Source organism: Acomys minous, assembly GCF_964271855.1.
Source record: "Acomys minous genome assembly, chromosome: 12".
NCBI lineage: Eukaryota > Metazoa > Chordata > Mammalia > Rodentia > Muridae > Acomys > Acomys minous.
The window spans coordinates 40,090,402-40,113,931 of NC_140493.1; the positions used below are offsets into that span (position 1 = coordinate 40,090,402).

At 49.3% G+C, this 23,530-nt stretch overlaps 3 protein-coding genes across 11 annotated transcripts in view; 1 reads left to right on the top strand and 2 right to left on the bottom strand.

Moving 5' to 3' along the window:
• Positions 1 to 2,373, bottom strand: part of TATDN1 (TatD DNase domain containing 1) — a 31,779-nt gene extending 29,406 nt beyond the window's left edge. Inside the window, exon 1 of the mRNA XM_084750702.1 lies at positions 2,279 to 2,373. Coding sequence (XP_084606828.1) covers positions 2,279 to 2,300 — 22 coding nt within the window. The 5' untranslated portion in view covers positions 2,301 to 2,373. The remainder of the gene's footprint in view (positions 1 to 2,278) is intronic.
• Positions 2,374 to 2,377: 4 nt separating this feature from the next.
• NDUFB9 (NADH:ubiquinone oxidoreductase subunit B9) lies at positions 2,378 to 8,865 on the top strand. The gene is made up of 4 exons (XM_084750707.1): positions 2,378 to 2,538; positions 5,219 to 5,411; positions 6,279 to 6,392; positions 8,650 to 8,865. Exons 1-4 carry the CDS (start codon positions 2,438 to 2,440, stop codon positions 8,779 to 8,781), a joined length of 540 nt encoding a protein of 179 aa, XP_084606833.1. The 5' UTR covers positions 2,378 to 2,437; the 3' UTR covers positions 8,782 to 8,865.
• A 1,083-nt stretch (positions 8,866 to 9,948) lies between these two features.
• The window catches only part of MTSS1 (MTSS I-BAR domain containing 1), a 137,988-nt gene continuing 124,406 nt past the window's right edge, over positions 9,949 to 23,530 (bottom strand). The window contains exons 9-16 of one of the 9 annotated variants that reach the window (XM_084750692.1): positions 22,983 to 23,080; positions 20,797 to 21,007; positions 17,496 to 17,615; positions 16,417 to 16,611; positions 15,178 to 15,351; positions 14,649 to 14,856; positions 12,473 to 12,826; positions 9,949 to 12,364 (exon numbers count right to left, since the gene is read on the bottom strand). In XM_084750692.1, coding sequence (XP_084606818.1) covers positions 12,126 to 12,364; positions 12,473 to 12,826; positions 14,649 to 14,856; positions 15,178 to 15,351; positions 16,417 to 16,611; positions 17,496 to 17,615; positions 20,797 to 21,007; positions 22,983 to 23,080 — 1,599 coding nt within the window. In that variant the 3' untranslated portion in view covers positions 9,949 to 12,125. Of the gene's footprint in view, positions 12,827 to 14,648; positions 14,857 to 15,177; positions 15,352 to 16,416; positions 16,612 to 17,495; positions 17,616 to 20,796; positions 21,008 to 22,982; positions 23,081 to 23,530 lie in introns of all 9 variants that reach the window. The other 8 variants (XM_084750690.1, XM_084750691.1, XM_084750695.1 and 5 more) reach the window with 8 other exon arrangements.

Below are 23,530 nucleotides of genomic sequence, written 5' to 3' on the forward strand. Positions count from 1 at the left end.
AGTTTACATCTCAAAAACCAATCCACATGGGATGCTAGAGCAGAGGACCTAGAACTCCTCCCTAAAGCCACCGTCCTCTTGCTGATGGTGTTACTGTGAGACAGGACCTCACTGCATTACAGGCCTCTGCCTCTGCCCCAAAGGGTTAAAGTTGCAGGTGTGCATACGTAGCTTTGTTGCCTATTTTGTTTGTCCCAATACTAACAATAGTTGTACATTTTAAATTGTTTTTTTTAATCAACAGAATATTTTGCTACCTGTTGAAAATTATTAAAAAGAACAAGATTCAGGCACTGGAGTCACTGCCCTTCCGGAGTGCTCAGGTTGGCTTCCTACCATTCACACCCAATGGCTCACAACTGCCAGTGACTCTAGCTGTAGGGATCTGGCCCCCTCTTCTGGCCTTTCCAGGCACCTGCACACATGAACCCACTCTCATGTGGGTAAAATAAATCAATGAAGGATTTTTAAGTTCAAGATTCATTGTCCATACAATTTTATTGATGCATGGGCACACTGACTTATTTACATACCAAGACTTATTTTACATACTTTTAAATAACAAGGTGTAAAACAAGAAAAACATAAACTGCTTTCTATGCTATACTCTCACATCTACAACATTAAATATAATTTAAACTTTATTATAAAAATCATTGCAAATAAGAAAATTTCACACTTTTTAATATATATTATCATTTCACAAAATAAAGTTTCCTTGCCTCTTTTGTAAATCTGTATGAGCCCTTCTTTTTAGTTCTTTGGATATGAGATTAAGAACCTGGAAATACTTAGCCTAGACTCCAACAAACAGTAACAGCTACAGAGACAGTATGAAGTGGGGTCCTGTGCTTCTCCAGGACACACCGCTTCCAGCACCTCAGGACAAGCAACCCGGAACACCTAACCTCACCTCAGGTTTTCTCACGAGTTCAAAACAAAACAAAACAAAAAAACCTATTCACATTTTCTCTCACATTTGCTTTGTCTGGTAAAAGGGCTTGCCTCTCTAGTATGAAAATTAACTCACTACTACATTTTTCACAGTTGCACAGTCTTGGAAAATGCACAACCCTTAATACAATGTCTTGTGGGGAAATGTATTGCAAAAACTATCTCCCTGACCTTAGTGTATAACCTTAACCACTCTCCTGATCACATTTCTAAGTGCCTGGATCACGTCTCCTCCAGGATGTCTTTTAACTCTCAAATGGACCTAATCCAATAGACTTGAGTGGTCCACCCACCCACCTCCGCCACGCCAGCCAGTCACGCTTCCGTTTCAAATCTAGGTATTTCTCAACCTGTCATCTTTGGGTGTTCATTCTCCACAAGCCGACACAAACACTCAGTGCTAAATGCTGTGCACAGCTGTTCCGCTTCTCTCTTCCATCTTCTCTTTTCCTTGATTCAAACTATGAAATACTTCCACGCCTCTCCTTACTTGCTACAAAATCTGCATACTGATTATTGTCACCTCCCACCCTTAAGTAGCTGGAAATTCCAAAGACAAAGTCCCTGAGACTACACACGACATCCGGGAGGGCAAGATTCTTTTCATATAACTGGCACTCAAAGATTTACCGAAAAGCCTCCACGGCAACTCCACTCCGTACAGAGTGAAACTTAAGTACTAGAAACGTTTGGGTTCCAAGTTATCCTTCCAACCCTACCTCATACAATGTCCCCCTAGTCTTCCTAAGTACCATTTTGAATCCCTTCCGCACTCTCCGGCGGTTGAATGGATCGTGGTACCTGCCAGGTAAACCATCACTAGATAGCGATGCCAGCGAAGCTGAGAACAGGACTTTGCCACGTTCCTAGGATTCAATGCAAAGCCCACCAAAGTTATCTATGATATGAACGGATGCCTGAGTGCGCCAGCACCTTGAAGGCACTGTCCAGAGTGCCATGAAGAGGAGCGAGGGTTTGTCAACGACAAGAGAATAATATTGTGATTAGCTTGGGGCTCACGCTTTTTTTTGGGGGGGGGGTAGTGGGAGGACTCCGGGAGTAACCCATGCTAGGCAAGCTGTCTACCACTGACTCACACTCCATCATTTTCAGATGAATAAGACACAAATCACAATTATGCACAGCTCGTGAATTCTCACAAATGAACATGCACTCGGGAAGCTATCCCCGAGCAAGAACCAGATCACTCATTGCCGGTACTCCAGGCCTCCCAGCATCCTTTGTACCCTCGAAAGGCTAAGCCGCGAAGAGGGGTTTCCGGGACCCCCAGCAAGGCCCATGGCCAAGGAAAACTCGCCCTTACCCACGAACTTGAAGCGACTCATGACAGCGTAGCTGGCTCCTCCCAGGCAGAAGCGGAAGTGGCCTAGAGCACGTACCTCCTTCCGGCTCCGCCTCGCGACCGCCCGCTTCCGGGTTCCCGGCAGCCCCCGCGGCGGCCGCCGAAGGTGAGCTGGACGCTATGGCGTTCTGCCCTCCTCCGGCCTACCTGACCCACCAGCAGAAGGTTCTGCGGCTATATAAGCGCGCGCTGCGCCACCTCGAATCATGGTGTATCCACAGGTAGGGAGAGGGGACCCGAGGGCTCGGGGACGAAGGCCAAAAGGTCCTGTCAGCGGAGCCGCTCAAGGACTTGGGGACGCAGGGAAGGGAGCCCGCCCTTGAACCTGTGTCCTGGTGTAGTTAGTACTCGCTGCTGCTTCATCTGGTAGAGACGTTTGTGTAGGGCCGGACCAGGACCCAGCACCGAGGGTTGCATGAAGAAAAGAAATTTAAAAAATACCTAGAGCTGGCATTGTCACGGGTCCAACGCGAACGTTTTCATGGCTTTGTCGTCCCTGCGATTAACAGTAGTACACGATTTTTAATTTGCAGAGTAACTCTGAGATTAGTGATTATTTTAACCTTATTTTATAGGTGAGCAGGCTCAAAGTTGGCTCGTCCAAGACTGTTCTGCTTCTACGTGGCCAAGTTAGGATTAAAATTTAGGTTTTTGGTTTTTGACGCAAAAACATGAGTCTCCACGCTTCCCATCAGCCCTTCTCTACTTACCTTTATCCGCTGTACCCTTCTCATTACGTTTCACCTCCGACATAATTTTATGCCTTTAACCACTGTCATTAGTGTTAGTGTTAACAAAAACTTCCTTTGGTGGCATATGTTCGGGGAGACAGAGACACCCTCAGTTACATAATGAGTCTGAGACCAGCCTGGGCTGCTTAAGATCCTTTCTGCAAATAAACAACAAGGTAGTGTTAAAATGTGTAGACTTTCATGGCCTAAAAGAAATGCAAGGTGGGGAAACAACCCAAGTTGTGTAAATGCCAGACCTCCACAGTCTTATTCTAAAACCTAATTACTCGCACATGAAGGACTTGCAAAAAAAATGATGGGAAAACCAAGTAGCCCCGGAAGACCTTCAGACGGTTCCCTGAATCCAAGACTGCAAGTTTGTAGTTCTGCCCTTTTGTTAATGCAAGCAGGTGCGGTGTACAGTGTTGTACAGTTGTTAGCTTCTTTCCTAAGTTCTCCTCATTTGTTTGAGAGAATTTGCAATTCAGCTTCTTCTATTCTGGATGGCAAATAAATAACAGTTAGTCCTCTTTTGAGCTGCAGTCCCCATGGATCAGTGGTGTAAGTGACAGGTATACGCATAGATAACAATAATCAGTCTTAGAAAAAGAAGGTAAGCCTTCAAGAATTCGGGTCATACCATAATACGGCTGGGAGTATTAGGGTTCATGATCTTGGAGGGAATGTCATAGCTACCGTGACAGCACTGGCCCAACATATTTAAAATCTGACCTGCTTTCTCAGCCCTCCCCTGCATCCTTCCCTCTTAAAATAAAATGTAAAAAATGAATGTGGATATCACATGTGTGAAAGCCAGAGCACAACCTCAAGTGTCAGTCTTTGCCTTCCTCCTTGTTTGGGACAGGGCCTCTTGTATTTCACCACTGGCTGCGCCAGGCTGTCCGTCACTTTCTCTCATCTTGAGGAGGAGCCCCAGGACCTCTGGTGTGTGTGTGTTCCCACTGTCCAACTTGACTTAGGTTTGGGGACTCCAAATTCAGGGTACTAATGCTTGCACGGCACTTCACCTGCTGAGCCCCATCTCCCCAGCCCTCATTTGTCTTCTAGGCTGTTCTCAGGCTCCATCCGAAGGCTCTGCCGTGCTGTGTGTCCCGTGGATGTCCTCACTGTGGGCGTTTGAGTTAGCTGTTTTTCCAGTTGTTTGTGAGGTCATCTACTGCTCGTTAAGAGTTCATCCAAATTCTTTTAAACAGAGTTGTTGTTTTCACTTCCTTGTGCTGGTTTTATTCTCAAATCCCATCCTAGCCTAGCGATTCAGTAGCCTTAGACTTGTCCTTAAGGATTCCCTGGTTACCCCCTGCCTGTAACTCACATCCTGGTGCATCATACCTTATCACCGCTGCTTTTTGTAAGTTCCTTTCCAGTGTAATGCCTGTTATATATCATTGATACATATCAATATTGACATATTGAGCCAACCCCTTTGTGAAGTGTGCTTCTAGCTCATGGAATGTGTACGTCAGCCTTTACATTAAGTAACTTAGTTGTTTCATCAGTAGTTTAGAGAGGTTCACTCTCACGACTTGGGTGGTCTTGCTGGGTATTTTGTTTTGTTTTCCTGTGCTTTGTCTGTTATCGCAGCTCCCTGTTTTAGCCTCCTGCCATCTGTGACCTGAACTGTTGTCAAAGCCTCCTCGTGTCTGCTCACAGCTTATTCAGTGCCAGCCTGTTACTAACCCAAGGTTTGTGAGCAGGTGTGAAAACCAGCATTTACGGTCCACCTACATAATTTGAGCAGAATTCTTTAACTGGGTCACACCTCCCTTCTTAGTCATCTGTGCATCTCCAGGATTTGGCACAGCGTCTAGCACAAGGTGGGCACGCCTGTGGTAGTTATCAATGAACGCATATTGAATGAGCCTGCAAAAGCCGTCACCTTTCTTTCCCTTTCCTATTGCAAACCTCATCTCTTGGAGGAGAGAGGAAGAAGCCTAGGCTGTAGTTAATGCCTTGCGTCTGTTGCAGAGGAGAGGAAGGTGGCTAGGCTGTGCTAGCGCAGGGTCTTGTTGCTGCTGGAGGGCGACACAGGAAGCAGTCACAGTGACTTGGAGGTTGGTGCCAGAAAGCTGCTCACCTGCGATGTGTTGGTAGGATTGCTGCCCACTCGAGTGGATAGCCCTTCTGAGGTCCACAACTGTTCCGATTTAAGGGACAAGTACCGATACTTCGCTTGTCTGATGAGAGCCCGGTTTGAAGAACATAAGAATGAGAAGGACATGATAAAGGCTACCCAGCTGCTGAAGGAGGCGGAAGAAGAATTCTGGCAAAACCAGCATCCTCAGCCATATATCTTCCCGGACTCTCCCGGAGGCACCTCCTATGAGAGATATGAGTGCTACAAGGTAGGTGAGGGTACGTGGCAGCTGCTTTTCAGGAAGCCACTTTGTCCACACCCCTACCTCCACCTTACACGTGCCATTTGAGTAGTGGCTACATTTTCCCTGACAGCTGAACTGTTTTTTCTCTCTTTTCATAAATGCAGCTGTAAGGTTTGGCAGCATACTTTTGGCCAAGCACAGGAGTGTTCGGTACATCGCTCATTTGGGGAGCTTAAGGTTAGCCAGTTTGGATTCGTGCTGAGCATTGCTGAGATACTGGAGTAACGTTTCCATAACTCTTGGTGTTTAGGAAATGCAAGCCAGAGGAGTGATGCCAGCTCTCTTGGACTAGTATTTCAGCCATGTGCCCCTTTAAGGCATTCTCTCTTACCTCCCATCACTGCGTGCCCTCTGCTATTCATTGCTTGGAGTCAGAAACAGTCTGATGATAAGTTTTACACACAACACAGACACACACACGCGCATGCACTATATGTATGTGTTGATGTTGGTGGGTGTACTTGTAGAGGCCAGGGATCAATTTTAGGTGTGTCCTCAGTTGCTCATCACTGTATTTTTTGAGACAGGGTCTCTCACTGGACCCAGAGCCCATGGTTTTGGCTAGGGAGCCCCATCCCTGGGATTGCAGGTGCTCATCACCACGCCTGCATCCCCATGGCACCTGCGTCTCCATGGCACCTTTGTCCCCATGGCACTGGTACTGAACTCAGGTTCTCATGGTTGAGTGGTAAGCTCTTTACCAACTGAGCCGGCTCTCCAGCTGATAGCTGATGGTAAAAGCCCCTTGAGTTTTGTCTTCTGTTTCCTGAGTAGGCCATGGTATTTGTAAAGGTAGCCTGTGGAGTAATACACGGTTTTCTCTCTTGGCAGGTTCCAGAATGGTGCTTGGATTATTGGCATCCTTCTGAGAAAGCAATGTATCCTGATTACTTTTCCAAGAGAGAGCAGTGGAAGAAGCTGAGGATGGAGAGCTGGGATCGGGAGGTGCGTCTTGACAGTGCACCAGGGCATTTGGCTTGGTCAGCATGTGCATGGAGTTTCTCTCTGTGTGCTGAGGTCCACACTCCACCCATGACAGTTACTGTAGCCTCTTAGCTAGACTTTCGGTTTCTTGCTGTGTCACTTTCACATTGGCCATCTTCCAGATAAGTTGTCTCAGTGTTTTGAGCCTCTCTGGTCTCTAATTTTCTTTTCCCTCCAACCCCCTTCACTTACCTTTACTGTGCTATAAAACTCTTTATCTCTACCCTAGAGCCCTAGGCTTTCTCATTCAACTCAGGATGTTCAGAGTTTAGGTTTTAGCAGCTCTTGCTAGTGTGGATGATATGTTGGAGAAGACAGGAAGCTGGAGTCCCGCTTAGGGTTAGTGGAGTGGTTTTAGTGAACAGACAGCAGCTGTGTGGGCGGGAGTGGACATTCAGGATGTCCTCTGGAGGGCGCCCATTGGTTGTGGGGGATGGGTGAGGGACAAGCAGAAGTCAGTGGTTTCCATGTTCTAAGTTTTACTGTCTGGAGTTCAGTGCTGGTGTTGAGGTAGGGAAGACCCGTGTAAGGTGGAGGGACGTTCCCTGTGTCGGGGAGAGCCACTCAGAAGGTGAAGTTGAGAATCAGAAATCTGTGAAGTATAGATTCCACTTGGCAACATCAGGTGTAGGAATCTGGTCTAGAAATAGAAATTTATGAGTTTGTATTTAAAATTACACCAACAAATGAGATCCTTGAGAGGAAAATAGAAAAGATCCTCCCTCCATTATTTTGTGGATACATGTGTGTAAACGCATGCAAGCTAAAAGGTTTGAAGATGAGACTTGTGTAATAGCGTCTGCCTTTTCCGTATCCTGAGGGAAGTGGGTATGGAGGCTGTGGAGCATTTGGGTGAGCTTGCAGGAAAGTAGGCACGCTAAGTGATGGTGGTGGCCGCTCGACTCCGGGTGATTGGTTGTTAAGACATCGGTTGTTCTACTGTTTCCTTCTTAGCTCTACTGGACTCTTGGGTCCAGTTTGCCCATTGACCATTTCCCCAGCCAAGTAAGAGAAGGGGCCAGGCGGTGGTGGCACAGTCTTTAATCCCAGCACTCAGGAGGCAGAGGCAGGCGGATCTCTGAGTTTCAGGCCAGCCTGGTCTACAGAGTGAGTTCCAGGACAGCAAAGGCTACGCAGAGAAACCCTGCCTCAAAAAACAAAACAAAAAGAGAATTACAGGACACTTAAAGTAGCTCAAAAGGGAAGGAGCGTCACGACAGGTCTAAGCTGGATTTTAAAAAGGAAGTTGAGACAGAGGCTGAAGTGGAGAACTCCAAGTGCGGGAGGGTGTTTAGGTCAGTTTCTTCAGTCTCAGGGCATTTACGCAGATGGGCAGAGTGAGTACCTAAATATGGGTATCTCAGTTCCCCATGTGGAAGATGTACTGGTACTGGGAGATAAAGTCCAGGATGCTGGTATTAGCAGTCCTTGGCCAAGGTAGAGTAGATGGTCTCTGTGGCCAAGGGGCACCATGTTTTGTAAGAAGTATTCCAATGTATGAAGCTTAAAATGTTTTCATGGGGAGCAGCAGGCTTGTTCTGTCAGTGACCACTGAGGGCCTCTCCCGAGTTCCTCCCTTCTCTACTTGCTCCCATTTCCTGGATGTTAGCCAGTGCTGTGTATGGAGGAGCTCCTATACTTGTAGGTCCTTTCCCATATGACAGTGAGCTCGAGAATCCTAGGACAGAAATTGTTGGGCAGCGTCAGGCAGGATGGAGCCTACTTTTCGTGTGACTTCAACCTGGATGGTTGTCCTGGCGGCTCCCTAGAACTTGGTAATTTGCATCCCTAACACACCTGAGCTGGGCTTCGTGGTGCTTCTGCAGAACACTAAGACAGCAGCGGTTTCCGGGGACCAATCGGAGAGCATGACAAGTGGAATTAGGAAGACAGAGAGAAGGCAAATGCTCAGCTTTGTGGCACTGGACGTGAGACCACTGTGATTACAGGCCCAGCCAGGTCAAAACTGAGGAGCTGGAGGCCAGCCAGGTCTGGTTCCAGGCTAGTACACTCAGCCACCCAAAAACACTTGACTTCAAAACGCAGACCCTTGAAAGAGTTTTTCTGATTTGTAAAATCAGGTGTGGAAATAGTGCAGGCTTATGTGAAATAAACATTCTGATGCCGAGACTCTGGGTGGAAGGGACACATCACAGGCAGATGGGTCCTCATGGTTAGATTCTTGGGTAATCAATCATTCCCTCTTTGTTCCTTCTAGGTTAAGCAGCTGCAGGATGAAACACCACCTGATGGTGTTTTGACTGAAGCTTTGCCTCCTGCCAGAAAGGAAGGTGACTTGCCCCCACTGTGGTGGCATATTGTGACTAGACCTCGGGACCGGCCAGTGTAGACATGTACCTCACTGTCCTGCTTGCAAGTGAGAGAAGTTACAGAACACATTCACACTTGCCCTAATAAAAATAACTGAACATGGTCGGCTGAGACTGAAGTGTTCTTCCAGACCACTGTGGCGCCAACTGTTTGCCTGTAGTGTGTGTGTGTGTGTGTGTTTTTTTTTAATTACATGTAGAATCATATTGCTAGCACATGTGCTCAGTACGGAATAGGTGTGAGACTGTCAGGGCCAGGTTGGTTATCTGTGTGCATTGGGGCACACATGTGCAGGGCTAAGAACCATTCACGTGGTGCCATTGCTCACCTTCCATCTTTTATGCACTACTGTATCCAGTGCCATCTCCCTAGCCCAAGACTGAGATGAGGCTTAAGACGAAGGCTTAAACTAGTAAAAGGATGGAATAAACAGAAGAGAAAGAATGAGGATGTTAAAAGAAAGCCAAGAGATTTAAATGGTTTCTAAGTGACCTTCACATTTGCTGGGATTACAGGCATGTACTACCACCCCCAGCTCTCTTCCTCATTTTCTAAAGGTTTTACTGATGGGATTTTCATCTTTATGAAAAAAGCAACCGTCCTTAAGCAGCACAGAGGAAAGAGGCATGGAGCATTCTGAAGGGGGAACGCAGTTTGATGCTTGAGGGTCTAATACTGCCTGCAAAATTTGTGACACTTGGGATGCAGCTGTGCTTCCTCTGCAGAGCGGACTGTTTGCCATCAAAGGTAAGGCAGAGGAGGCTAGCAGTCAGCTGACTATCCTCAGGACCCACAGGTGTGAAGGGGAGAAAGGCCGCCCACACACTGTCCAGTGGCCTCCATTGTAAATACCTAGGCACACTCATACCAGCGGTTTAAAAGTGCACACCTGTTACCTCACCACTCGGGGAAATACAGCAGGTGGATCTCAAGGCTACCCAATCTGCAAAGAGTTTCAGTTCAGCCAGGGCTGCATAACTGAAAATCTGTCTTTAAAAGAAAAGAAACTATTAAACTATTAGCAAAAACTAGTTGCTTTAGGTTTTCTTAGTTTAGGCAACTGTAGCCCTTACATCTAACTGCCACAGCCTTACCTTCTTGAATGTTCTCTAAGCTCAGCTTGAGGCTCTGTCCACTTTCTAAAATTTTACTAAGACTTGAAGCAATCTGAATGAGACCTGAGGCCTTTGTTTCTTAGTGGCTCTTTATTTATAAGGTAGGCAGAAGCAACTGTTACAATGTAGAAGGGAGACACATTACACGCTGTTATCTATACAAGTTTAGAACAAAAACTGCACAGGGAGAGGTCAACTCTCAATACAAACTAGCAACTAAACCACAATAATTTACCTTTAGAAAGGGTTCGTTTTCAGCTGTGACACCGCTTTTACAGTATGCAAAAACACAAACAGAACTACTCAAGGTGTTTGTCACATTCTTTCTACATTGAATTTGGCAACAGTTTATATTAACTTTATTCGGATTATACTAACGTTTAAAAACTAAACAAGTGAAAAGCTGTACCAACGTACAGTTACATCCATTCCTTTCAAAGGTTTAAAATACCACTTGTATCTATTAGAATGACCTTGCAGCGATTTCTGCATTTGCAAAAACCATCTCAAGCATCATATGCACAATGCATCAGCTACTTTGAGTCATCAAGGTTGGTGGGCTAAACCACAGGCACTACTGTTTGCTTATAGTCTGTAAAAGGAGCTTGTTTTTCAAAGAAAAGAGCTTAATCATTTCTAATAATCATGCCTTTGCTTTAAAGCCATAACATAAAATGTCCTTTAAACAATCACAGCAGTGTTAAGTGTTAATATATAGAACAATGACTAGAGGAACGTTACTCTCACATCCAATGTGGTTATGTATTAAAGTGTAAGATTATGTCATCGGAGGCTGGAGCCACAGAGAGGCACACAGCACATAGGACGCACCAAGCTTCTTGTCCTACAAAGTCAACTGTGCACTTCCAGCGACTGTGCTGCTAAGGGCCTTGCCTTTCTAACAGCATCTTCCAATGTGATCTCTTGAAATCTAAAAATTTCTCTGTTGACTTTACAGATAGGCATTGTAACAAATTTAACTTCCACTAAAAAAGAAAAAAAGAAAGAAAAAGAAAAACCCATTAAAAAAAAAAAGACATTGCCTGAATAGAAGTCAGACTCCTCTTTGCTCCTGTGTTTAGAAGCCAGTCAAATGCCCTTATTTAAGGAAGAAAAGAAAAACAAGCCCCCAGATTGGTAAGCACATTGGCAAAATTGCTAGACTCCAAGCTGGTTACCCTTGATAAATCTGTTTGAGGTTTTTTTTTTTTTCTTCAAAATATCTGGGCTTTTAAATGTACCCAGCCTGCTGGGCACAGTTAAGTAAAAGGCATTTTCTATATCTAAGAATTCCCTGCTATCATTTTTTTAATGTTCCACGTTTCTGAATTGCCTTACCCCTTTGGATATATTTGGATTCAGTGGAAATGAGTATACGAGACGAGAAAGTAAATAGGGGACTATGTCTACCCGTGGCAGCAGCATGCGCAGGGTCGGATGTGAGTGCTGTGCGGGGTCAAGAGGAATGCCGGGAGAAAGGAAGTCCTTAAAAACCCTACAGAAACAAACACTGCAACCTAGTATGGCTTATTCAGATGCATTAACCATGAAGCTACTGGAAATTCAACCTACGTGGCTACTCTTAAATGTAACAGGATTGGCTATGTTGACAGTGTGCCCCTCCCCCAGCCCTCCCCCCAGTCCCAACACGGTCCACCGTGGCCAGGTGTACTTCTCTGCATATTGCTCAACTGCTACTCCTGCGTCTCTCATCCAGAACACGCTATATGTGAATGAGGGTTTTACCCCTTATCCCATATTTAATGTTTGCCCATTAAAAGAACTTGAATTTGCTTCTAAACCAGACGACTACACTGCAGCTACAAAAGCGTGAGGGAAGAAAAAAAGAACAACTAAGTATGTAATCCTTTTGTGAAATTATTCTGAGGTTCCCGGTCCCAACCCACCCACCCCCGTCCCCTTTTATGCATTTAAAATTTTACAAAGACTTGTAAAAAAGTTAAATGGAATTTGGCACCTTCAGAAAAATCAAAAGGGAAACTAAGATTAAAATATGCAGAAAGAAACTGTCAAATATTTACAAATTAAAAGATCAAGATTATGTCAATTACATGTTGCTTTTAATTCTTATCTAAAGGCGTTGAATACTTTGAAAAGAGCAGAATTCCGAATTGCCTACAAAATCTTTTGCTTGATTATAGACTGGAATGGATCAAGACAAATTAGGTTTTTATCAATTAAAGAGTTCATTCCCCACTGGCAGCATTTCCTGGGATCTATTGAGAACCTAAGAGAAGCGAGGTGCTGAGCGATCGTTGGTGGTGGTCTTCTTCAGCTTGACGCCCCTCCGGATGGCGTTCAGCATGTCTTCCCCCTGGGGAGTTTCTCTCGGGCTCAGGTCTGCGGGGTCATTCTCTGGAATCGGGCCTGGGGACACAGTGGCACTTGGGGGATCCCTCTCCTGGTCTTCAGCCTCGCTCTCTGGAATCGCCTGTCTGTGCTCCTCAAGTATACTGGGCTTTGGGCCTGGAAGTGGAGGGTTGACAGACGCTTGGCCACTCCACAAGGAAGAGGGTATATTGGTGACACCCTGGGGTCCCTCCCCCATAGATGGAGACTCGGGGCTGTGCTCACCCCGCTCCTCTGGCCCGTCTGGAGGGGATGGCAAGACCCCGGGGAGGTCTGGGACAGTTGGTGTCTTCACAGGAATCACTGGTGTCTTGATAGGAATAGGACCAGCTCCGATGGTCCCCCGGCGGACAGAGGGCTTGGTGGAAGGGGTCCGTCGGATGGTCGCAACCCCTGGTGTGACCATAGCAGGTCCTAGGGTGGTGGGAAGGCCAGCAGTTGAGGCTGGACGCTTAGCTTGGAACATCCGCCTGTAAGACTGGCTGATGTCACTGTTCCTTGGAATAGTGGAGGACTTGTCAAACTCCTGCTGCTCTGCTTCCTGGTCACCGCTCACAGAGAAATAATCGTAATCTGAAACTGAGGATAGGATTGGATTAGGTGGGTCTGAGTCCAGGGTGTGGCTCTTCCTTTCCCATGCATGGGACGTATACTAGGCAGAGCACACAGGGGCTCACCCACCCCCGCCCAGATGACGAACCGCTGCCTCAGTACCAATTCCCTACAAGATAGAGCCCTTTCTCTGTCCACTGATGTACCCTGGGTGCCCTCAACAGATAGGGAAGAGCCCCAGACCACTGAGCTGTAACAAAGCTGCCACCAACCACCTCTGGGAGAAATACAGCTGATGAAAGGAGATAAATTTTGTCCAATCCTCCGGTCCAGAACTAGACATGAGAAGACTCACACAGACCAGTGTTGGCTTTACCATCTCTCTGATAACTAACTGCTCAACTGAGGGCTAGATCTGAAAACAAAGTGCAGTGGCTCACGTGCTCACACCTGCTTTAAAATGGCAGCATGCATATCTCAGAGCAACAGGGGAGGGGAGGCTTACAGTAAGCACGGCACAGCTGTGTTTCTGAAGGCTGGAGGCTAAATAATTCTTTGATGCGGTGAGGGCTGGAGGGTGGCCACTTTAGAGGGGGTTAGTGTAAGTCCCAGCGTCTTACACTAAGTCCCTCCAGCCACCAGCAGTTCTGTAGTTCTGACTACTGAGATTATGTCCATGCTTTGCTGCATGTACCCGAGGCAGGGACGTTCCAGGTCCCAGGGTGATTCTAGCTGTCAGAGGTCTGCTTGGCCTGCCTTGTACACATGATGCTGAGGGAGAGAGGCACTGGCTACAGGAGATGGACTATGAAGAAAACTCTTAGAAGTGTCAGGCATTACCCGCTATCCATGGCATTTGCTCCACCATCTTCTGACTACAAACTCCAGACTGGAGAAGAGAGTATGTGACCCTGACCCAGGGGGCTGAGCCAATCTGTCTTTTCCTTGGATTGTTACGCATCTATTTTTATAGTGCTGGGGATCAGATGCAGGGCTTCACTCATGCCAGGCAGCTGTCTACTGTTATGTTAGCTACTTGACACAAGCCAGAGGGGATTTTCTTTTGTCTTGGTTTGGTTTGGTTTTATTTCATTTGGTTTGGTTTTCTCTACATAGCCTTGGCTGTCCTGGACTTGCTTTGTAGACGAGGTTGACCTGCAACTCACAGGATCTGCCTGCCTCTGCCTTCTGCGTGTTAGGATTAAAGCCACTATGCCTGGCTGCCAGAGTCATTTTTGATGAGGTAGCAAATGTCTCCACTAGATAGGCCTGTGGGGGCATTTTCTTGATTGATGATTGCTGTAGGAGTGCCTAGCTCACTGTGGGTGCTGTCACCCCTGTGAACCTGGGTGCTGTAAGAAAGCAGGCTTGGGCAGGAGTGGCTGGAGAGGTATCCCAACAGTTGGGGACTTTTGCTGTTCTTACAGAGCATCAGGGTTCAGTTCCCAGAAAAAAAAGAAAAAAAATAATAATTTAGGGACTGGACTCCATTCCTTACACAGGAGTTGTATGGATTCAATCAGGTTACTGAGCCTCAGTGTCCAAATTTGTAAAATGAGGATAAAATATGCTACCTGTGTATGATTGTGAAGATTAAGTGGAAAAAGACATGCTACGCACGAAGTGCCAAGCTAGCCTGAAGCTCTTATTAATGGCACGTGCCTCATTTCAGGCTGGGCAGCATCAGACACTGATGGTGTTCAGGTCACTTCCTACGCAGCAGCTAGTTACCAGTAAGCTACAGATCACCAGCCCCAAAGCACCCTCAGATGACAGAGTCACTCCAAAGCCCATCCGTAGCCAGGAGATACGCTGTGGTAGAACAGCCGCTGGCTCGCTGCCTCCTCACCTGGAGCCGCCCGGAAAGCCGGGCAGCAAGCTGGGCGCCTCGTACCTTGGGAGGGGATGGTATCCTCAGAGCAGCACGGGGTGGCGGTCTGAGTGCTGTAGCCACTGGAGCACTGCAGTGAGTCTCGGCTGCTGCTCTGTGTGTCCAGCTGGAGGCCCCGGGACAGGGCGAGTGCCAGCTCCTCACAGGCCTCCATCTCCTCACCAGGCTGCATGACACACAAGCCACCAGGGACATGAAAACTCAAGAGACCAGAGCCACCGCACACTTACCGCTCTCAGTGGGGGCCCAGATCACTCCTGTGAGCACACTGGTAGACTTTGGTGGCTACTTAGACCTGCACAGTTCTCATTGGGGAACTAGGGAGTTCTGCGTGTCTTACTCTCCTAGGGTCTTTTACACAATGGAGCTGGGGCTATCTGGACCCCCAAATGCTGGCCATGGTCCTGGTCCCCATCTTGGTCCAATTATGTGACAGCACCCCGCCTCCCCACCCCTCCACCAACCAGAAACAGAACAGGTATATCACCCTGGTGGCAGCTGACACAGTCATGCTCCTCGGCCTCTGCACCTCTTCAGGAGCTGTAGGTGGACCTCCTGTGGCGGTGGGCCCTCCCCCGTTGGAGTCCGGCTCACGTTTCTCTTTGCGGCGCTGGAGGGTGTTCACCAGCGGCTGGTCATAGGGTCCTGGCTTTGCCCAGTCCTGAGTAGAACAACGTGCTCAGGAGCCATGGCCCCCAACCCGGACGGAAGGCTGAAGCCACCACACCAGGCAGCTAGCTCTAGCAGAGGCTACCCCTGAGCCCTTCTGCCTGCCCACACTCACTGACGACCCCGCCGCGCCCTCCCCTACCACCACCACCCCGGCCCAGTACCACTCTTCTCCTCATCCCTGCCCAAAGATTAAACACTCTCAACAACCAGGCAGGTAGAAGCCACCTGATAGGTGAGCATTATATACTACAGCATCAGCCAGGAGAGAGAGAGAGAGAGAGAGAGCCATCTCAGGTAGCCAGGCCTGCCTGCCCAAAGAACCACTCTCGTAGAGCAACTGACTGACTTGGCCAAGTGGCCACCAGGGGGCACTAGAGCACCACCAGCCATCCCACAGCTGCCCAGTCCACTTCTGGGACAAGAAGGGCTCTAGGGATCTGCAGCAGGTATGGAGGATGCTGCTCAAACTGCCGGCAGTCCATGGGCTGACTGACCATCCTGGAGCCTCAATCGCCCTGGTGGAAAGCACTGAAAAGTCTGGGTTTTATATTGAAGCAAACACGTGTTTCAATATAAAACAATCAAAAGCAAAGTTCATATACTACTGAGCTACGGCAGAGTGATCGGACGCATGCTCCAGGCTGCAGTTCTGTTATGCCGCGGGACTGTCCTAAGGGGACAGGTTGGGCACATGGCCAAGGAGGATACTGCAGGTGGCCCGGGAGGGAATGAAGGCAGCAGGTGCCACACTCCCTGCAGTGTCCTTGATCTCCACTCTCCAGTGCTAAGGTTCCCTAAAGGAAGACTCGGGTTTCTGTTCCACGTGGGAAATTATCTCCAGTTGTTATTTTGGTGCCCCCACCCTGGGCGGGGGGGTGGGGGTAGGGGTAGGGGCGCCTCCTGAGGAAGAAGGTTGTGGGGAAGGCGGCAGAGTGTGAAAGTAAGGGTAGGGCTGAGGAGAGGACGGCAGAACAGAGGAGGGGTGAGCACAGAAGCGATGAAGGGAGGACTAGAGGGGGAGGAGGGAGGAGGGAGGAGGGGGAGAGACACAAACCTTCCAGCTAGGGATCTGAGATGACGGGAACATGCCGGGCCCAATGGTGTAATAATGAGCGTAGTCGGGAAGATGGAGAGAGGTGACCCGAGGGAGCAGGCGGGAGGCGGGCAGGCAGTGAGGGAATGGGCCTGCTCCCGCGGGCCCTGCATGGGACTCACTTGGTAAACTATAGTGAGAAAACCCATTAGACAACTGGAAATAAAAACAAACAAAAAAAGGGGGGAGGAGAAAAGGAAAAAAATTAATATAACAGGATGAGTATAGAGATACGAGATGGCACTGACACTGAGGGCAAGGGGGGAAACCTGAATATTTACAAATAAAGCCAACACTGGTTGGCTCTTCTGCCTGCGGATGACGGTCGGTGCAGGAGGAGAGCCAAGGGCGCAGAGAACGCATGGACTTGGCACCCAGTCGGTACCCAGTTTTGAGAATAGTTCAGAAACTGACCACTGCCCTTCATTGGCAATGCTCTCTTGGTGATTTTCAAAATTTTTTTAAACTAGTGAAGCATAATTTCATTGTGCGAGGGGTTGAGTCATCTTGTTATAAGATAGGGTATTTAGAGGTGTTTTCCAGCGGGTCTGTCCATTCTAGGTTTCCGAGTCATCACCCTGCTCAGGAGCAGATTCCGCATCAAGCTTAGGGGTAGGGGGTGTGGGGGGGGGGCGGGGTGCAAACTGAAAGACAAGAAAGCACATGGCCTCCAATACAGTGAGATGTCACATCCAACAGTCTGGTGGGATGTTGGGGGAAGAAAGACAGGAAGGATGAGCAGAGACACCTGTTCTGGGAAGGAAGCTTTCACATCTCCAAATTCCCCAAAGCCTTTCTTTCCTCTCCCTGGCTGAGCACACCGTTAGGCAGCCAGGCAGCCTTCCACCCTGTTCAGGCCCTGTCCCCAAAGAGGGCCCAGCTTTTGGAGCAGATCCTGAGTTTCCAGGTTCCTAGGCTCTGATGGCTGTGTGTGCAGCAGGTGGGGGGGGGGGGGTGCGGGGGGCGGTCAGGGGGAAAGGGCGGTCAGGAAAGGACAGCCCACCATGGCTGCTGCTGCTGCCACCACCCTGGTCATTCACCTTCTCTGTGGACACCCAGGCGCCCATGGTGGAGCCTGAGCTGACTGAGGTGGGGGAGCTGCACTCGCTCACTGACTGGCAGGTTTCCGATGCTTCTGAGGAGGCCGAGCTCGATGAGTTCTGAAGTAGGGAGGAGCCACACGAGGGGACCAACAGACCAGACCAGACCAAACCAAACCAAAGCGCGGGCCACCGGAAATCAGAATTAAAATAAAGGGAGAAGGACAAGGTGGGAAGGGCACAGACAGAGAGGGAGGACATACACACAGACGAGGGAGGGTGAGAGAAGCAGAGGGTAAGTTAAGGCTGAGTGTTCGTTCACACACACAGGTTTTAAGAAAGCTCTTGCAAAGCAATTATGAGACCTGGCCAAGCTCTGGCCCTGCTGACTATGGGGCCTGCAGACGTCAAGTGGCACCGTTGCCCAGCAGAGGAATACAGGCTCAACACACTGGGCCTCCCAGCAAGGCTCTGCTCTCTTGGGCATATGATAATATATGCAAGCTTGGGTCCCCAGGGAGGACCTCGTAGGCTCACAGGTACTGTACACTTCACAAAACTGTCCCTAGGCAGGGGGTGGCCGAATGATGACACCAACAGCTCTAATTCCTAGCTTCTTATTGGGTCCAGCAGTTTCTGTTCCGTATGGTGGGCCCCCCAAGTCTTGAAGACGCATTTGAGGCTCTCTGTATGGACTCTGAAGAGGGAAACCCTGTGACCGGTATGCATTTCCAGTGGCCAGTGCACTGCAGGAAGCTTCCAGAGAGGACCAGGTTGGGGGGACGTGTCCTAGTGCTGACGGTACTAAGTCCACATGTCTGTCAGTCTCCTGGCCCTAGTCTGGCTTTCTGACACTGCTGTACCGGGGACTCTGCCTTTCTATTCTTTGTTGGGCCTCGACTCTGTAGCCTGATGTGGTGGTTCCAACGAGAACGGGTCCCTTCGGCTTGGATGTTTGAATACTTGGTCTCCAGTTGGCGGGACTGTTTGGGAAGGATTGGGAAGTGTGCCCTTGCTGCAGGAGCTGTGTCACAGGGAACAGGCTTTGAGACTTCATGCCATTTGCCATTAGCCCTCTCTGCCTCAAGCCACCAACCTCCCAAGTTGCTCACTGCTACGTGCAACCCCTACCTCAGCCCCACTTTCACTAAATAAACTGGCCCTTTGGCACTATCGTTCGCTTCCAGAGGTGTGCCTGGGCCAACTGTCAAGGAGGCCAGATTCATGTTTCTACCCTCTTTGGCGGAAGCTTAGCTTCCCATCCTGCAAGGGCAAAGGACCAAATGCGTTATCAGTAGCTTGAACCCATAATGAGAAATTTAAAGCTTCGGATGGATGCTTTGCCTCTACCACTCCCCAGCTGTGGCCTGCGGATGTCAAACTCTTAGTCCAAGGTTCTTCTCCTTGAAAATGGGATGAACAGTTTCTAATGACACCAAGGCAGAGGTTGGAACCCTCCGGCTGGTGTGAGTCTTACAAGTTTCCCGTTACAGTAAGCAGTGGTGTTGGCTGAAAAAGAATCATTCTCCTTTAAGTTCTGCAGCCTCCTGTGGCTTGTTTTAACTACTGAGGCTTGGGAAGTAAGACAATGGTTGGTCATTCGCCTAGGAGAGACCCTGGGTTCCACACCCAGCACCAACAAAACATACAGAAAGGTGTGTGTGTGTGTGTGTGTGTGTGTGTGTGTGTGTGTGTGTGATTGGTTCATTGGTGTTCATTGAGGTTCATTGGTGTTCATGTCTTCCTCTACTGCCGTCCACCTTGTTTTTTCAAGGCAAGGTCTCTCACCAAGCCCAGCCACATTAACTTGCCAGCCCCGGAGATCCACCTGTCTCTCTAAGCTGACAGGCAGGTGCCACTTTACCTGATGGGTGCTGAAGATCGAGACTTGAGTCTTTGGTACTCTCAAGTACAGGTACCCTACTGACTGAGCTAGCTCCCTAGCCCCAGAAACTCGACTCTTGGGTACTAGCCAGACAGATACAGGCTTTCCGGATTTTAGAAACCCCCAATCTGCCACTTTTTGCTTCCAAGGGTATTACTGGGGGGTTGGGGGGTGAGGGGAGGGCAGAAAACATGCTTGGGCTATCAAGAGAAATATGAAAAGAGTGAAAGGCTTTGCTTTTGCAGGAAGTTACAGTATGTTAATTTTCAATCCATTAGAAACACACAGCTATAGACATTAGAATAGCCTTTAAGGAAGCAAAGAGTCTCACCTCCTGCCCACGTCAGCTTGGGAGCACAGCAGGCATGGTTTTAGTGGAGCACATAATAGGGACAGAGGCTCTGAGGGCCAAGCCAAAGCACCCCAGGCGAGAGAAGCATACTTCCGATGGCTAAAGAATGCTGAAGAAAGAGTTCTGAATCATGTGTGAGGTTCTGGACTTGCTAACCTTGGCTGAGGAACAGGGTCCTCTGGCCCAGCCTCCTCTCTCCCAGCAGGTGGCGCTGTGGGGCCCAATGGGTGGTGGCACCAACCATGTCCTGGCATTGGGTACACTGTGCTAATTAAGGAGTGTTGAGCCAGAGGTGACAAACCTGCCCTAGGTAACAGGGACCCTGAGGGACACATACACCAACACACATGAGACAGGCCCAATGCTTGGTGTGGTTCCCCGCCTGCTTTGGCAGCAGGAACACTGGGCTTGGCGGGTGCCACCCAAACTACAGGAGATGTAGAGACCACACATCTACCAGGATCAAAGAGCCAACAGAATCACCCACCGGGGCTACAGCGGCCGTTCTCACTGGCAGCATAACTGATGGTGAGGAACTGAGAGACCAGGGAATCACTATTGGGCGATAGGGTCTCCACCCCTGAGGAGAACCTGGGACGGTGTGACGAGGGTGTCCCCATAGTGGATCGCAGCATCACACCAGGGATCCCATGCCTGCCCCACTATGGGAGGTAGTTTAGAGGATTGGCATCTGCCTTGCCCCAGGTTAATTAAGGCTATTTCAAAACATATCAAGTGTCTGTGTCTTAACTGACTGCTAGCTGGGCCTACAGATAATACAGGCAATACAGATAATTTAAAAACCAACACTGGGTACCTGCGGGGATGCAGGAGAGAGGGCCCAGTCTCTCTGAGGCTACCTACCTACTTACATGTGATAGCTTGCCAAACCAACATGGTATTTTAACTAGCGCTGGACATTAAGGCAGGCTTCCAGCCCAACTTACAGGCGTCTCTCCCTTTGGGGGACTACCTTAAAAGATGAGGATTCGATGACCCATCAACGGTGGTCAGGGCACCCTGTGTGTGCCTGTTGCTCTCTGGGTCGAGGGCGGCATCCTTACCTGGTTGGCAGCCTCAGGTGGCATGGGAGAGGGTGACTTGGACTGGAAGGCGTCCTGGGATATGAACCCTGAGTCGTGGGAGGACACGCTGGACAGCCTCACCGGGGCCTGCTGCGCCAGGTTGGAGCTGCGGTAGCGGTAATGCGAGCTGGGAGAGTGCGAGTGGGAACCGCTGGACCGGGAGTCGCTGCTGTTGACACTGTTCAGGCTGCTGCAGGGGACAAGTGGAGGGGGAGGGGGAGGGGAGGGGAGGGGAGGGGAGGGGAGGGGAGGGGAGGGGAGGGGAGGGGAGGGGCCGACAGCAAGGGGCAGAGTGGGGAAACGCAAAAGAGAACGGAGTCAGCTCCTGGCCTGGAGAAGCAATACAAACCCAAGACATGTTCAAGGATTTGGAAGGACAGCCAGAGAGCTGGGTCCCAGGCATCTGAGGTACAATGTGACAGTCTTGGTATGCAAACCTTAAAAAGCCAACGAGGTCCAAATCTACTGTGCCATCTACCAGCAAACCTGGGGACAAACACTTGTGATGTAAGGAAAGAAGTGGGGGTGACCTCATCTGCCTGCAGTAGCCATGATCCTGGGGCATGTGGCATGCTCTCACATCCTAAACAGCACTGGCAGACACTCTGCGCTGGTTCCCTCCCAAGGTAGACCCCATCCACCTCAGCACACTGGGAAATCGACTTGGTGTGACTGAGTGCAAGCACTCTTCCTTCCTTCCTTTTTAAATTTTTATAAGGGGTGTGTGTGTGTGTGGGTGTGTGGGTGTGTGGGTGTGTATGAGTGTATGTATGAGTGTGCTCTATCTGCAACTACACCTGCAGGCCAGAAGAGGGCACCAGATCTCATTATAGATGGTTGTGAACCACCATGTGGTCACTGGGAATTGAACTCAGGACGTATGGAAGAGCAGCCAGTGCTCTTAACCGCTGAGCCACCTCTCCAGCCCTACCATCTATCTGATTAACAGAGCTGGTGAGTTGACTATTGGCTTTACTTCTTCGTGGATTTCCCTGTTTAACTGTCCGTGGGCCCGGGTGTGACGGCACAGGCAGCTTTCAATGAGGAGAATGACCGATGCTGAGCGGCTCCCTTCTAAGGTGAGCCAGTGAGTAGGAAGTAGACGGATGGCTCCCACCCTGGAGCCGCTCTGCATGCTCCTATGGAAACCAGAAAGCTGAGTAAAGTCCCTAGTCCAGGCAAGCAGAGCTAAAACATTTCGGGCGGTTACAGAAACACGTGGGGGGCTAGAGAGATGGCTCAGACCCCACCATGGGGTCGGGGGTGGGGAAGGGATAACACTGCTACAATTTCAGCCAAAAGATGGCATCTGGGGACTGAGAAGAAAGCTCATGGCAACTGCACTCGAGCCAGCTCCCATCAGTGCAACTGAACAAGGCGCTGTGTGGCTTGCTTTGCAGTAATGAGACCTGCTGAGCTACTGAAACAAAGAAAAGATTTTCCTCTGTCTCACAAAGCCACGCAGCCCATGAAAGGTGGCAAGACACCAAGCAGCATCTTGCGGGGAGACGTCAGGACGCAGTCTGTTGACTGGAACTGCCTGCCACAGACACACCAGACCATGGAGAGATGAAAGCCTAGCAGGATGCGAAGCGACCTCTCCCTACCATTCTGAGCTGACTGACCCCTGCTCCTTCCGCTCCAGGCTACCTCACAGCCATTTGGCTTTGCAGAGTCAAGGCAAACGACTGGCAGCAGACATTACTGTACCAAGGCAGGAAGTGACGTCTGATGATGCTTCCAACCTTTCAAGAACAGAGTAAACTCTTCCCTCTCAGCGGGCCAAGAAAGGCTGCCTTGTGAAACTACGTAGATCCCAGGACCCTTCCAAACGGTTCTGTATTTCCCCACGTGTGTTGGGGGTGGGGGGAGAGGAGTAGAGGAGACGATGGACACGGGATGTAAATACCAAACAAAACCTGCATGGGCTTTTTTGAAGCCTTGTGGCTTCTGTTACAGAGACTATGGATCAACTTTTTTTGGTTGTTGCTGTTGTTGTTGGTTTTGTTTATTGTCGAGACAGGGTTTCTCTGTGCAGCCTTGGCTGTCCTGGATTCCCTCTGTAGACCAGGCTGGCCTCGAACTCACAGAGATCTGCCTGGCCTTTGGTCGTATTCACACAAAGGCATCTTGGAAAGCACTATGAGATCTGAGGCTTCACTTACCTGCAGACACTTGACTTCCTGGACATGGTGGTGCTGGGAGAAGAGGGTGGCGTCTGATACGACCAGCTGTAGTCAGACCCTTTCAAGTCCAAGATCACCTGAAGGGACAGAGCATCTGGGTAAGGGACGGACGGAGGAGAAGGGCTTCACACACACACACACACACACACACACACACACACACACAGTGAAATCACAATGCTACCCTCACAGGTGTAGAATTAGAAGAGAAAAGGCATGTTTCAGCTGACGAGCCCCACTACTTGTCCCTCCATGTCACGGAGCTGAGACAAACAAAAGAACTAGAGTTAACGGAGGGGGGAGGGGGAGGGGGAAGAAGAAGTAGGTGGGGGAGGGGAGGGGGAGGTGGTGAGGGGAGCTAAAACAGGACTAGCATGAGATACCAGGAGGAAGAGATAATTACAACGGTGGATTAGCAGCTCCTCAAAGCTATTTTTACCATAGGCTAAAATCAGCAGGATTTTCAGCCTGCAGCTCCAGAAAGACAATAATGGTTTTGGGGCCCGCTGACCGCACTTTAACTACCT